General features: G+C 38.3%; 1 protein-coding gene across 28 annotated transcripts in view; it reads right to left on the bottom strand.

Annotated features, from left to right (window-relative positions):
- The window catches only part of Tenm3 (teneurin transmembrane protein 3), a 2,554,979-nt gene that overhangs the window by 19,589 nt on the left and 2,518,792 nt on the right, over positions 1-16,598 (bottom strand). For all 28 annotated transcript variants that reach the window (XM_087217023.1, XM_087217025.1, XM_087217024.1 and 25 more), the window contains 2 exons: positions 6,029-6,204; positions 4,207-4,442 (listed from right to left, as the gene is read on the bottom strand). In XM_087217023.1, the coding sequence (XP_087073149.1) occupies positions 4,207-4,442; positions 6,029-6,204 (412 nt within the window). The remainder of the gene's footprint in view (positions 1-4,206; positions 4,443-6,028; positions 6,205-16,598) is intronic.

Genomic DNA, 16,598 nt, shown 5'->3' with positions numbered 1-16,598 from the left:
TATTCTGTGCCATCATCTTTTTAAAAAATAAATATCTTAAGTTATAAAAATAGCAGGTTAAATTGAATAAGTCTAAAGATGAAAAATCCTAGATCATTATTACCACCAAAAATTGATGTCCTACCATCAAAAATTGAATCAAAATGTTGTACATGGATAGCAGATCACCATAAATTCTTTTGTGTTGTATTATAGTTCTCTTAAGCATGAAAAATCTCCATTTTTAAAGGTCATGTCTGCATGATTATAAGTATCATCACAATATTCCTTTGATATTGAGTAGGGGACATTTATAATTTTCCCTCTGCATCCAAAAAAATGTGGAGTCATAATGACATCAAACAGTTTTCTCAAAGAGAGGTGCCATCACCAGAGAATTACACTCACTCATCCAGAATGTTACGGAGGGGAGTGAAGAAGGGCTGGTGTCGTCACCCAGAATGCCTGGTGACAATATCCAGCTTCTCTTGTGTCCCTGTTGGAGCACCAACTTGCTACAGGTTGATCTGTGTCTCTTACCCATCAGGGTGCTGCCGCCATGCAATCCCATTCCAGGCTGAGCCACTCAGTTAAAATATCACCCAATGTGATGGGCACATACACTATCACATATATGTATGCCGTCAAACATACTATTAGCTCTCAAATTCTGAGAATTTTTTTGTAAATGATTCATTAAAATTCTTTCCTTAAGGGCCAGGGATTTTGCTCAGTGGTGCTGCTGCCTGCCTCCCAAGTGCAAGGTCCTGAGTTCCATCCCAGGTACAAAAAAAAAATTCTTTCCTTAAGCATCTGAATTCTGGGTAGGTTCAAGAGATAAATTTTGCTATAACATAATTTGGTAACTCTGGCTGCTTCTAAAGTTCATAAAATCACTGATAAAAATTAGGGCTATTTATCAATTATTATAAGACAAGCAACTGCAACACAATAAGTTACATACTTAGTAGTCATGTTAGCTACTAATAAGTTATAGAATTAGCTCTATTCTACTATGCTTTTCTACATCTCTATCAAGATTTTATGTACCTTGTTATTTCCTACTGTTATTTATCTTCTTTTCTCCTAATATAATGTTTCACAGAAAATGGATTTCATGATGCTAAATTCTTATATAATTTTTCTTAATTGTCTTTTTAAAATCTACTCTGTTATGCACACACTCATATACAGTTTAGCTACATATTTTATCGATGAGATCTACTGTTAGCTTTGTTTACAGCAGTCAAGCATCTGCAAACATGCTTCTAGGAAGATCTGGATACCCTGAAACATAACCCGTATTGTAAGGCTGGCTTTCCTCATTGTTTCATTCACTGGAAAAATATTTGAGTCTACCAAGTGTCAGGCACATAGCTAAATTTAGGCCAAAAACTTGAAAAGTTTCTGCTGGAAACAATGAGAGGTAGGAGAGGAGATGTTTTTGGTCTCAGAAAAGGGGGATACAAATGGCTTTTTGGGCTAATTCAGGTCACACATGGCTACAGGCCTACCTGCCTATTCTTCTCTTCCCTGTATTGACAGACAACTGGGTCAGTATCAAACTAGCCTTTCATAGCCCCACTGTCTCCCTAGAATTCCTCTCCTGGAATCCACAGAGGAACAAAATTAACAGTCAGATCTGGCACATCCAATCTTATCTTGAAAGTAAGAAACCCTCCCTTGTGATCTTGGCATTGTCTCTAGGAGAACAATCAAACGTATCAGCTGGAAATCTTTCAGTATCACTGCACGGGCCATTTAAAACAGTATATTTTCTGAAATGTCTTGCTGAGACATTGTGGTTCTGCTATTTAGAAAGGAAGAAACTAACATCCATGCCTGTGTGCAAGAGTCCCTTCTTCCCTTAAGAAAGGGATTTTCTTCGCTTAGAATCAGGCTTCAGACTGGGTTTTCTCTCTTTTCCTCTACTGTCCCTAATTTCTTTTATGCCACTTACTAGGAAAGTATTGTTACAAGGGGTGGGGGGTACACAGAGACAACTTGTCTAAAAGAACTGCAAGCAGTATGTCATGTGGTGAGCTTGTGGACAAAGTCCCCACTGTCCCCTTTTCTTCTGGTGTTTTCCTTCCCAGCACACTGAACAGCTCTTTCCTAGGCATCTGTGGTGTGGGTAGAAAGATCCAATATTTGCATATATGGTTGAAAGTCTCTGGGTTGGGGTTAAGGAATATATAACCATGCCTTTTTCAAAGTATTTTCACATTATTTTATTTGATTCTTGTAACAACTGTGTAAAAAAGAGGCAGTGTGGGGAAATGTTTATTCATTTGCAGTATAGCTATGGATATCATATATATCATAATGTGATATATATATATATAGATAGATAGATAGATAGATAATATATAATCTATCCCATAACATAGATAGCATGATATACATAAGGTAACAAATATTTTGTGATGTTATGATTTTCCCATAAGGTTTACTAATAGTAAAAAGTGGAGCCTGACCTAGAACCTGTATTTTCTGATTTCTAGTTAAGTGCTCTGTCTTTGGTATGTACAGTGAGTGCACAAGTATGAGCAGTGCTTTTGTGTCTTTAATGAAAGCCTGTGTCTGAGAATGGATGTGACGGTGTGTGTGTGTGTGTGTGTCTGTGTGTCTGTGTGTGTGCGCATGTTATCCTTGCTTCAGGGATAGGTAAGATAAAGCCTGTGAACAGCTTCCACTTCATAATGGCCAGGGAAACAGGGCCCAGGGAGGAAGCAGGAAGTGGCAGCAGCCAATGAGGATGAAGGCAGCCACTGCTTCGAAATTCAGGACAGGACAAGGCAGGAGGCTGGAATTCACTCTGGCAACATACTATGACTGCATGAGAGTGATCAGAAAGAAGTGCAGGGCTTTTTTCCCTGCCCTTTGCTTCACCTTTGCTTCACCCTAGTCCTATTTTCCCTTCTAGTGTCCTGTGGAGCTTCCTTCTCAGTCCTCTGACCCACCCTTCCTGTAGCCTCCCAAAGTGGATGTGGGGAGGATTGGAGCCAGGGCATCCTGGATTCCTCAGCTGGGAATGGATGGGTAGGAACATACAGTGCTAGTTCCAGAGACCATATATCTAGAGTTGCAGACACTTATCTTGCAACTGAAGTGAATCAGAATATAACCTGTAAGCTGGATACAGTCTGTGTCTGGCCCACTAATTCTTTTTTACTTCATTTCTATTTCTTGGAAATAGCCAGAAGCAATATTTAGTCACTGTTTCTTACCCTGAAGGATTGGCCAAGCAAGTAATGTGGGCCTGTTTGGATAATGATTTAGCCATTTCTAGTGCAGAAAAAGGGACATTAATGGTAAACTCCATGTTTTGCTCTCACTCCTTGATTTTAAGTAATTTTTTTTAAATGGCAAGGGAAGTAATGTTAGGAAGAATTATGTACATTTATCTGATAGACTAAAATTTGTTTGCTAATATAAAGAATGAATCAGGTTCAGTTTTTGTGGCTGAAGGTGATTTCTGGCAACCTATGTTTCAGTATTTAATGTACGTTGTCTTTGCCAAATAGCATCATAAATCACAGCTTGCCTTCTAGATATATTTGGTCCATAATGTAAGGCGAGAGAAATAAGCACCTAACAAGTAAATGCAGAGAACATTTTGCAAAGCTCAATTACACTGGGATAATGAGAAATAACACATTTCTTATAAAAAGTAATGTAAGTTGGGGTTTTCCATCAATAGTAGAAAGGCAGCAGTTAGGTTCTGGGACTGGTAGTCTTACTATGTTTCCAAACTGTAGTTTAAAATATTGAGAATGCAAAGGAAATGCAAAGAATTCACCGTTCAGTGGTCAGGAAATTTTTATTTATTCCCATTTCCACATTAAGAAGCCATCACTCTTAACTCAGCAGGTAAAGAAAAAGTCTAAAGATTATTAAAATAACCTCCATAAAACAAGAAATAATTGACTTCCAGGCTAGTTGGGATTGTATTATATGCAACTCCCTAATTTTCCAGGGAAGAATTTATTTTTAATTATTCAGGTATTTCTGAAATAGGTGATTCTTACTTTGAACAATCTTAACAGCCTGATGCATGTTTTATCTCATGCTCTAAGGTAGCGTGCCACCTCTCCCCTTGAGTGTGGTGCTCTCGCACTCAGGGAGGCAGGTGACAGTGACAGGAGGTGAGACCTGCCATCATGAACAGGCCATCTACCCAACAGGGGACTAGACAGCGTCCTCTGCTCTCTAGCAGTGACTTACCCTAAGCTTTCGACCAAACACATTGACTTTTCCTTGGGCTTGTTCTTTCCGGAATCTCCATTCCACCAAGTTTTGACCATTCTCACCAGGAAGGGTCATATTTCTTTTGGCCACTGTTGGATTCGCAGTGCCAGCCAGAACATGGGGCTCTGTTTGGTAGTGTGAATCAAGACCACTGGCATAGATTATTCTAAGGGAGCCATCATAACCAATCTGGTAGCTGTTCCTTAATTGATCTGAAAAGCAGGAAGCAGAAAACATGGGATATTTGATGTGGATTGGCTTGTTGTACATTGAAATAATATAAAATTTGAAAACTATAACTGAACCTCATTTATAAAAACAAACAAGGACTACTCCATATCTTCTTAGAGAGTAACAAAACAGCTTTGATTCCTGGCATTGCATGCTGTCAGTGGTTTGGCTTAATATTAGAACAGGCTTTAGGGGAATTTAAAGTCTTCAAATTTAATAGGTTTCCTTTTCTAATTTGCTTGATGAAATGATGGCTGAGGCTCCATGTGAGTAAATAGTTTGTAAAGAGCCAAGCATGTGATCTTTCAGGAGGCTGATGTGCCCACCTCCAAGGTTTTAGAAAGGTCCCCTCCCCTACACTCAGTCCTTTACTTTTCATTAAGACCTTTTGAATGATTATCTGTAACTTGACTTTCAAAAACATAAAGTGATATATTCCCCTTGAAATTGAGATTTTTAAAAAAGGGAGCCATCTAATATTTTGTAACAAAAAACCTTCTGTGATCTGGGTGTGGTAGCATACACCTGTAATCCCAGCCCTCTGGAGGCTGAAGCAGGAGGGTAACAGCGAGTTCAAGGCCAGTCTGGGCTACATAGTGAGTTTAAGGCCAGCCTGAACTATATAGAGAGATTCTGTTTTAAAAAGCCCCAAACAGAAACAAAACAAAAAAATGAAACAAAAACAAACCCTCTTGGGCTAGGGGTATAACTTAGCGATATTATGTTTGCCTAGCATGTACAAGACCTTGGGTTCCATCCCCAGTATCACAAAATAAATAAAAATAAAACCAAAACCCTTCTCATATGGTAGGGTACTGCCTTGACTTAAAATTTTGGAATAATATAGTACTATTTGGGGAAGAAATGAATTCAAGCAATATTACCTTTAGATGATTTTAGATTCCTTGATTGTACAGGTAAAAAAAAGTCAAAGAAGTTTAACACAGATTTACAATTATTCTGAGTTGTGACCTCATGATTGTAAATGTCTTTGTAAGCAGGCTTTGTCTAAGATTAGTTTTAAAAGAACTAGACAGGAGGTTCCATCATAGGGATAGTGGATACACTGCATATGCCCATAGACTGGGTTAAAAAAAAATGGGAAATCTGGATATTACAAAAATGGGCACTTGAGATTTGGGATAAAATTTCCGTTGTATGTAGATTCAAATACTGTATCATGATGAAGTCATAAAGCACTGTGCCTCACACTACTGTTTGGATGGCAGAGGAGAGGATATGTTCTGGAGAAATGTTAGATGACTCAAAACTGGTCTGATGGCACATGTGAAGACTTAGAATCAGTTGTTTTATTAAATAGGAATGGAAAAAGACATTATTTTCAGGTTAACATTTTGTACATAATGAGACTGGAATATATTTATATACATACATATATATATATTTTCAACATATAGGGGCTAGATTATTCCTTTACTGTCTCTAGAGGTTTCTGGTTTTACATCCTCTTTTCTGCTTCATCTTACAAAATCAGGGTTGCCATATTCTATTCAGGTGCCAGTGGCATTTAAAAATGTTCAGTTTAAAATTATATTTTTGCATTTACCTTGAACCATGGTGTAGAAGGAATCAATTGAGGACAAATTTGAAGTGATGCTGACGTCCTCTTCTCGGCTGGATGACTCAATATCTACTGTGATAGCCCTGTCCATGTCTCCATGAAGGTTTGTGACCACTCCGGTTGGAAATGTGACGTTTGTCAGACGACCTTCACTGTCATAGCTAAATAAAGGAGGCATCAAGTGATTTTAAATAGGAACCTGCAGGTTTTCATTACTGATAAATATAAGGTACAACATTATCAGTTGCACAGATTTGAAGGAATATTTGTCTTTGTGCACGAGGTATGCAGACTGAGGACTTCAAGCATGCTTTGAAGTAATCAAAAGCCTGTTTAACACAGAAAAACCTCACCGGTGAGAGCAAGAGTAAACAGAACAGCTCTCCATCTCAGCAGATTATTCTTTGAAGTGTGACCAAAATCCTCCTGCACATCTAATTTACTGTTTCAAAGGGAACATATTTGCTGATATTAAATTCCTTAGTATACTTCCACGTCTTCCACAAAGTAGATTTAATTTATGATTATATCAGTTTTTAAAGGTTTATCAACTTACATCCTCTAAAACAGTACAATATGCATTATATAATTTAAAAATAGTATATATATTTTCTACTTGCATATGTAAAATACTATTTTACTATTGTGAGACGTCATCAACAAATTAATAAAATAAAAGCCTTTTAAAGATTTTTTTTTATGGAATGGAACCTAGGGCCTCTTGCATGCTAGGCAGGTGCTCTACAAATGAGCTATATCCATAGTACCAAAGACTTATTTCTTGATGATTGACATACTTTATAATGGTAAACTTCAATGTTGGTGATAACCTATCTTGTTTATATTGGTATTTTAAGAATGAGTGTTATCTCAAACGATGATTTATTGTGTTTACTGAAATGAAGTGCAATCTTTCCTGACATTTAATGATTATTTGATATTTTATTATATGTTTACTCTTTTAGCATATAGATATGAGGAACTTATCATTTAAATGTTAACATATATTGTAAAAGCTGTCCTATGCTCATAAATATGCATTATAGATATAACATTTGACCTGAGAATTGAATTTCTGTGACTTTTCTATTTATGGCAACACCAGAGAAAATTTCAAAAATGATTGTGTTGTCTGAATAAAAAAAGAAAACCAAATACAAAACTCCCAATGAGAAACACTTTTATACAATATACTTAAGGTTGATTTTCAGATACATATTGAGGCTGCTTTATTAACAAGAAGTTCTAAGTGAAATGGAGACTTGAAACATGTTCCACTTAAAATTAGCCCAGAAGCAGAGCTAGTAGAGGATGGATATTATTAGAGAAAGAGAAGAGTTACCAGGACAGGGAAAATGGGAGAGAGTTATAAGAATAGTTGTTAAATGTGGAGCAATATGAGAGTAAGGGATAGAAAAAAAGTACTTAAATGATATTCTGGAATAAAAGGGTAGATTTTTTTAGAGTATAGAAATCTGTTCTCAAAAATGTGACAGTAATTAGGAGAAGATTCTAGCTAATAAATGTGGAGAAGATTCAGAAAGGGCAATGTTGTGGTGGAGAATGGAAGGAAGAAAGGAGGAAGGTGAGAGACAGAGGTCTATTCAGTGCCCAGGCTTAGCTGATCCCATTAATTCAGAGGGGACAGTATCAGTTGGATCACAGGACTGACTGTTGTGGTCTGACAACTTGCCTTGCTGCTTAGCCAGCGGCAGGAATGAGCAGTTGGAAGGGAGGAGAGATGGAGACAGAGAAAGCAAATGCACCATTAGTGTAATCATTGTTTGGACCCATAAAAGGCAGAGCTAAAGAAACAAATCCAGCATCCTTCCCTCCCCACCAACCCAAATGCCCCAAGCAGATTAAGGCATAAATGAAAGAAATCTAACACAGTTTATTGCTGTCATTTCTTTCTGGAAGCCATTATTGCTCTTGAAGAAATAAGCACACATAGGTTTATGCAGTGAAATAATTTCAGAATTATTGATATATCAGCTTACAGTTCAATCTTAAATTAGGTAGAATTCTTTTATTGCATCGTGCTTCTCATAGGATAATGTTAAGACCATATTACTGGATTAAAATAACTGACATCCTTTTGTATGCTTCCATACAAAAGGTTATTTTGTACTGCACTGCCCCTTCCCCCATTTTATGGATGGAAAAATGAAAATATGGTTAAGCCACTTGATCAGGCTCTCATTGGATCTCATGACTGGGCCATCACTGGAAATGTTATGCACCTGACCCGAGGCCCGTTAGACCTTTTGTAAATCACACTGCCTGATACAAAGTTGAGAACTCTACTTTATACTATCTGCCAGCAGCTTGCTAATTCATTCTTACTGCTGCCACGGACCTGCCCTTTCGCTGGTTTTTATTTTCCAAACTCATTCAATCTCAAGCAGAAACTTCACCTTTCTCCTGTAGAAAGCATTTCTGCAACCTTTGACTTGGCACTTTCATTGGTTTGCCACATGTTCCATTTCCTGCTGGGCAGGCATTTTGTATCACAGGGTGCTGAGCACACATAGATATAGCTCAGGATGCTGAGCACTCATACTATAACCTATTAGCCTTTGGTTCTTTGGGAAATAAAAATACAAGTAACCTTTGTTGGTAGTACAGTTAGAATGACATAGGGATAAGCTGGCATCTTAGTGGCCCAGCTTAACAGTTTAGCCCTGGAAGTTCTCAATGTGTGCCTTCCAAGGAGGGGCTGAGTCTCAGTTAAGGATTTAATAGGGCTGAAGTGTTTGCAATGGCAAGGCCAAGTAAGCTGCAATGGTGTATGGGCTCTGAGGGCTTCTTCCTAACCAGTTTTATGAGCAAGTTAAGATGCTGGGGTATTAGAGTGCCCTGAGGCCAGGGATGTAGCTCAGGGGTACAGTGCTTACTAGCATGCATTAGGACCTGGGTTTAATCTTCAATACCAAGACAAACCACCACCACAACAACAATAACCACAAAACAAAACCAACTGCCCTGTGAGCACTGCTGATCACCAGAACAATCACAGTGCAGAGAGAAGATGCTTTTACCTGAGAGAAAAAAAGGAAATAGCCTTACTCAGATGGAGACTGATGCCAGACCTGGAACAGATGTGGAATTTAAGACAGATCAAGCCCAGCTGGGAAAACAGTGAAGACAAGGATGTGGACCAGTGAAGGTGCAAGGGCTAGAAAGAGGACCTGGTGGGGGAACTGTATGGCAGAGGGAGGCTTTGAGCCAGCCTATCATTGGCGATGATGGTGTGTTAATGAAGGTTTGAATTGCAGGGGTCCAAAGTGGGGTGACAGATCAGGAAGTAGTTTTACAAACCAGGAAAAAATAATCAGGAACCAATGTAAGATTTTTGAATAAAAAGACTACCATTTTATAAAAAAAGGAACAATCATACATACTCAAGGTGGAAAAGACCTAATTTCAGGGTGAAGGACAGTTCCTTAAAAGGAACAAAGTGGAAAGCTGTCACAAGGGTCATGGCTGACAGTCCTAAACAAAAGGATAGCAAGAGCAAAGTATAACAAATTTATTTAGTCAAAGTTTTTCTATGTGTGTGACATGGGAATCTTTGAAAATGAAGACAGAGAGACCCAGGGGATGCTATGTATTTTTAAGTTGAAAAATGGATAGCCAAGTAGACATGTCATTGGACAAAACAGGTATGACCTAAGGATGATAAACTGAGTGGGTGGGGGCAGTGAGAACAAGGTCCCTTTGTTCACATTTTTCTTGATCATGCTCTGCAACCTCATTCCTCCAGCCATGCCACCTTTGGGTATGGGTTGGATGCTCCTGGACTGAGGGTCTTATGACCTACTTTGGGGGGAGTGGGTAGAACAGGCAGTGACTCTAGGTTTTATGTGGAGAGAAGTTCTAGTTTCTATAACTCTTCTTGGGGATAAGGAATTCAACTTTCTATGACCTGCTTCTGGGAGAAAAAGGAGAAGAAAAGAGAAAGGTGGGAGAAGGTCAGAAAACTTGCTTCTCAGGTTTTTCCTGTTTCTTCAGTTCAAAGTACTTAGCATGCTGAAGGACCATACTTTAGGGTATTTTGCTAGGACTCGCCTAACAAAAGCTTTATAAAAAATTATCATCGTCATGTCATTTTTTTTCATTTCAGCATAGGGTTAAGTGAAATTTTTTTTTTTTCACAGATTAGCGTCTTGTGCTGACAGATACATTGCTTGTTAACAAATGAAAACAAAATGGACGAGAGACATTAAAATGATCAAGGGGGGCCCCGGGGATTTAGCTCAGTGGTTTCGCCGCCTGCTGCTGGAGATATTCTCTGCTTATGTGCACTTTGTGGTTCAACTTAAGGTTTGTTACTTGGCCTTAGTGATGAATTAGTCCTGCCCTGCTTGTGTATTACAGATGTAGTTTTCTTTTGTTAGCCTTGTGAATTTACAATGTAATACGCTCTAGGGAATCTGAATAGAACATCAACTTCATGCTCTCCATTCCACTCATCTGGTCTTAGCCTCATAACTCCAAATTCATCACAGAGTACATTCTTTTCTGATCCCTACCAACCCCTCTCCACAAAAGCCTCTTGTTGGAAAATGCAGTCTCCCCCAGGCCCTTAGTGACCTTTTGCTCTTTCACTAATGGGATGGCCTTATTTGATGGTTATCTATTTGTTTGTCTTTAATTTTTGATTGGATTTTTGTCTAGACTTGCTATTTTAGCCTTTGTGGAATATTTTAAAATCTTCTAAGTTTCCTTAAGCAGTGGGAATATCAAGGAAAGCCACAGAGAATTGTAACCTCATTTTTAGTTGAAAATGTACTCACTCTGATGTGACATTTTATCTCCCCCTTACACACATGAAGTTCCAAATTCTTAATTATTCTTTTATAATATCGCTCAGATATTTATCTATTCCCAGAGCTTTTCAAGATTTTTACAACTGGTCTACCTGCCTCTACATACTCACTGATAGCAAATTAATCTTCCCAAACACCGTAATTACTCTTACCTACTTAAACATCTTCAGTCACCCCTCAACTGAAAGAAAAACTGACTAACCTAGAATGTTACCAACCCAACGTCAATAGACTATTGGTCCTGCAGATTTATTCAAGTGGAAATAATTTGCACTTCTTGAAAACTTTCTTTAAAACTTGACAGCAGGATTTATTGTCTTCAGGGAGTCCACATAAAATGGCCTCTTTAACCAAATGCAAACTTTCAAAATTATCTTCTGCTTTTGAGAAAAATATGTATAAGTCACAGTAAGACTTTAGAGAAACACATAAAGCAGAGAGGAGAGAAGCAACTATACTGCAGAACTGGGGCTATTGGGAGGAGTGACATGGTCTTTGTCCTTTTGCTGGCTGTTGTTCTGTAAAGTAGCCTGACACTGACCTGGTCTGTCTCAAAGATGAGAATATTTACTCTGTGATACTGGCAATATTCTCCTCCAAACTTCTGTTTCTTCACCTATAGAAGAGGGAATGTGAGCCAGCTAAAGGTATCTTAACCATCTGACTGCTTTTTACGTCCCAACTAAGCCTGTTGGCGAGACAGCAGCAGAGTTTGGTTTGGGAACACTCCGAGGTATCCACATGGAATAAATGCTCAAGTGTGGTCATGACTGGCCTTTCTCTTCTTCCCAGTGTCACTCCATCACTGCCCTGCTCTGAGAGGTGCTAAGTGCAGTGTACAGGTTTGGTTTCAAACTTGACTCCCAGCAAGCTCTCCCATGAAAGACTTATTTCCCTTTTCACTATCCTCCTTATACACCAAGAGAATCTTTCCTTCCATTTAAGAGTTCCGTAGTTTCAAACATTCTTTCATAGATTAACAGCCAGCAAAAACAAAAACAATGCCACTGCCTGCCTCGTAAGCACAAGGTCCCGAGTTCAGTTCCTGGTGACCAAACAAAAACAAAAACCCCCTCAATGTTGCCATCTGCTATGGCAATTCTTTTTCCACAATGCTAATTTGTAGTAACTTCTTATCTGTCATCGTGGTAAAGTAGAACAAAATTATTAACCCTATCAGAACTACACATTTTCTGTAATTCATTCCTTAATGAAAGATATGTATGAGCAGCAAAAACAGAACATTGTGCTTTAATGGTGCAGTAATTGTGATTTGTAACACTGATACGAAAAGACTGTCTGCTTCAATATTCTTTAATAATTATCTGATACACAAATCATAATTTCTTTGAATTCAACAGCAAGGTTGCCATTAAGAAAGTTGAATTTTGGATAGGAAATGCAAAATACTTCCATCACTGAGGTAAGTAGAGCAATCAACTGGCTCCCAAGATCATGGGCTCATTTGATACTTAGCTCACAGCTACCTATGTATTACCAAAAATAACAGGAAAAGTATAAAATAAGAAAGAGAAAAGAGTTATTTTACATGATTTTTGTCTCAAGTGCCAGGAGGATTTTGATGAGAAAGGAATGCAAAATGAATGGAAGAGGGTGGCTAACACCAACTGAAATTTCTTTGCCGGTGTTACATTTCATTAGAAGGTCTCCCTGATGGGGCAGATTCTGACCTGTACTTTGCTCCATGAAACCAGAAAAGGCAGCAGTCTGCAGTCAAGTCGCCCTTCCCTCTCTTTTCCTCCAAGCACCCCAAACAACATGTGTTCTGGGGAGCATAGACAAGCACAGGCTTTCTTCTCTAATCTCAAGTCCAGCCCTTTCAAACATTGAGCACAGGGATAGACTGTCCCGAAATGTTATTTCTTTTCAAGGATCAAATCCCAGAAAAGTGACCCAATGCCTCTTTCCTTTAGCAGTCATTACTACATCAAAGAGGACCAACAAAGCAATAACAGCCTGAAATTCACAGGCCTTGGGCCAAAAGCATCCATATCAGGGCATTTCAGAAGTTAGTTATCTTAGGGGTTCAAAGAATTCTAGGAGAGTCATCATTAAACACTGACAGGGGCCTGAGAGAAGGTAGGGAGAAATGGCAGAATCCCAGATTTTTTAGAATAAGAAAAATTTGAATTATGAAGAAGACTTTGTTTTATAGTGGAGGGCACAGAAGTCCAGAGAGGCAAGATAGCTTGCCCACAGTCACACTGTGTGGAGTGATAAAATCAGGACAGGAGCCTAGGATTTCAGTTTACTTGGGAGCCTTTTCCAATCAACCTATACAATTTTTTAGGAAAAATGAGAACAGATTCAGTACAGAAAGAAAGCATCAAGGAACTAATGAAAAGTGAATGAATTGGAAAACTAGGGTAAATAGCAAAGGACAGGAAGGAAAAACAAAAGCAGTGGCAGATAGATTTGGAACCTAAGATGAGAGAATATTCAAATTATAACATTGTCTGTTTACAAATTTTAAAAGAGAAAATAGGCGAGACAGATTTGAGGATTTCAAAAACTCAAGGATACAGAATTCAGTAGCAGAGTGGACTCACAAATATTAATACGGTCATTGCTTTCATTATTAAGCCACAGGAAATTCCAGTCTGTATAGTCATGACTCACATTTTCCTTCCACTGGTAACTAATTCTACACCTCTTTTTTCAAAGAGTGTGGTCTCATTCACATTCTTAACTTTAATTCTCTAAACAGCTCTCACATTCCCTTTTCTAGAATTGGCTTCTCCCAAATTCTATCCAGACATTTTAAACCACATGTAAGACTATACTATGGGAACCTCAAATTCATAATTTCTAAACTTGAAATTCATAATTTTGAAACTTTTGTCTACAAACACTCTTATTCCTGGTATTTTCCTATTCATTTAAGTTGGGAAATCAGGGACTCATTAGAGATCCGTTTTCTCCCTTAGGTGCTTCAATTAGTCATCATGAGATACTCATCTCCTGATGATCAATCTACCTTCTTTTCTGTTATCTCGGTGTCTGGCCCAGGTTCAGTCCTTTGTTTTTTACCTAGATTCCCTGGTCCCTATCCCCCACTTTTACTCTTTCATCTTAAATCCATCCTTGTACAGTCATTGAATTGACCTTATTGCTTCCCTGTTAAACTCTCATAATTGAGTCCTGTCTACTCTGGATGGAGATTCCATCAGACAGTCCAACTCCACAAGACAAATGTGAGCTCTACTTGAGCAGACTGATCCTCCTCCGTCTCCTCCTCTAGTCTCATCTTTCTATATCCCCATGCACATTCCACGCTCTTACCATTCTAAGCTGCATGTTTCTTCCAAATCCCACTGCACATTGCTGAGTAAAGGCTTTCCTCTGGGCCAGAACCCACAACTGCTTCTTGTGAGCCTTTATTCACACCTTCGAAGACTAAGCTTAAAAATAACTTCCTTTGGGTCGTGTTTCTTGCCACATCCTTGTCCCTAAATCCCAGTCTGCTATGAATAAAGCCCCTCTGTACCCACACGATATCTTAACTATCTTAGTTTTACCCTTCTTATAATCATTTACTTATCTGTCTCCCGAGTGGACTCAGGTTCTTGAAACGAGGAAATATGTCTTTTAGCTCTGCACCCTTCAGCAGCTAAGGTACCACCTGGAACATATACATGTGCACTGAAGGAATGAGCACATGAGTGAATAAATAAATGCCAGGAAATTAGTGGGTAAATAGGAAATGCTTAATGACTAAAGCACACAGTTAAAATTCCCACCTTACTGAAGCTTAAGAAGTTTGAAATAATGTAATATTTTGTCAGTTTGCTTTTGCAATGTACCACTTAAAAGCCTTTCATTTTCCTTTATGTGGTGTACTTGCTTTTGGAATAACTGTTTCCTGGGGTGCTGGTTTTGTGTAGACCAGTCCCATATGGGACTAACCATGCCTGTGGGACTATCTCTGTGTTAAGGAGAATGAGGTATGCCTTAAAAATTATGTTAAAAATAGAACTCTATTTAATTAATAAGGTATAAATGAACTAATCTTTAATTGAATATGCACTTACACATACGTAAGTGAAGAGAAACTCCTGGGTATAACATTTTTTACTAGTTCTAAATTATAAATAACCACTGCACAAGAACATTCTGACCTTCCTTTAGATTTTAAGGTTTGAGGGTTAGTCATCCTAAATATATCTTAGCTTCTCTAGGAAAATTTGTGTACTCAACCATTTTTCTCCTCTATATTATAACAGTTTTTGAATCCTTCTTTAATTATTATAACTGATCTAGTTTAAAAACAACTTTTTATTTTTTTGGTACCGGGTATCGAACTCGGATCCTTCTGCTTGCAAGGCGGGCAGCGGGACCACTGAGCTAAATTCCCGGCCCCTTAAAAACAACTTCTACTTCCAATGTCAGGCTAGGTTTATGCTTGCCTTTATTAGAACCTAGTTCCTTCGTTTCTTTTATGGAGTTTGAAATAGAATGAGGTTCTTCTTTTAGCTGGTTCTTGACTTACATTCATTAAATACTTAAATTGATGAATTAACTACTTCATTTAATTAAAGTAGTTTTACAGTCGTTTTTGTATACACTTTTTAAAAATTAAAAGATTCAGATATGGGAAAAATCTTAATTGATATCAGGCTTGTACTCTTAAAATACATTTAAAAGGAAGAAAAAGTAGGTTTTAGAGCTAAAAAGTGACATTTCTTTATATCAATATTTCTCAGATGTTTGAGGGTCTTAATTTCAGAACCACAGATTCACCAAACTTGAAGTTTAGGGAATTTTTTAAAAGCAGTGCTATGGATTGAACATGGAGCCTTTGCACTGAGCTACATCCTCAGCCTTTTAAAATTTTTATTTTTTAAATTCTGAAATGGGGTCTTGCTAAGTTGCTAAATTGCCCAGGCTAGATAGACTCGAAACTTGGGATTCTCCTGCCTTAGCTTCCTAGAATCCTGAGATTACAGGTGTGTACCATATGGCCCTGGCTGGAAAACTGGTTTGAAGTGTGTGAATGGTTGGGATTATGAAACTTAGTAGTGGTGATGGATGGGAAAAATGCTGAGTGAGGAGGATGACAGACTTGAACCTTGTGGACAGTATCCCCTACCATCTTATCTCCTTCCTGGATTTCGTTCCTCAACCAAGGAGAGATTCAGAAGAAAAGAGGAATGCATTGTTCATTTGCTACCTCTAGGCCCTCAGAAACCACTCCAGGAACTGGGAATATAGGCAGGGGCTTACTCTGTTGGAATACCCTTGAGGAGGCTGAGGAATTAGGGGAACAGGATGCTGGAGTGGCTTTTATTTTGCTATCCTAGGAATGAGCCTGAGATATTACACATTTTTAGACTTTTATAAAAAACAGAAACTCGTGTGCCAGTTGTCAGTGTGTAAATCTCTTGCTTCCTTTCTAAATCATTTTATGTGGCAAGTGTATGCAAGTTAGTCTGAGGGTAAACCACTTGATAATCATCTTGTAAGGTAAGCTCTTGAGGTACACAGGAGGCTAACAGAGCATCTACCTAATTGAGACAGTTATGTAATTAGTTTAAAGAAGGAATTTGACACTTGGAAGCTGCATTTACTGCACCATTAGGGAGCAATTTAGCACAGCTAGAATAGTAGTTTGTTAACTGGAACACACTGAAAGAGTTAATACAGCCTTGCAACTCCTGATACATTCCAAGGCAAAATTGAGAAAATCTGACTTCTCAGTTTTT

Source organism: Heterocephalus glaber, unplaced genomic scaffold, assembly GCF_053883595.1.
Source record: "Heterocephalus glaber isolate CG9 unplaced genomic scaffold, H.glaber_assembly_v1.0 deba00001461, whole genome shotgun sequence".
Taxonomy (NCBI): Eukaryota; Metazoa; Chordata; class Mammalia; order Rodentia; family Bathyergidae; genus Heterocephalus; species Heterocephalus glaber.
The sequence above is the reverse complement of the archived record's forward strand: the minus strand, read 5'-3'. Positions and strand labels throughout refer to the sequence as shown.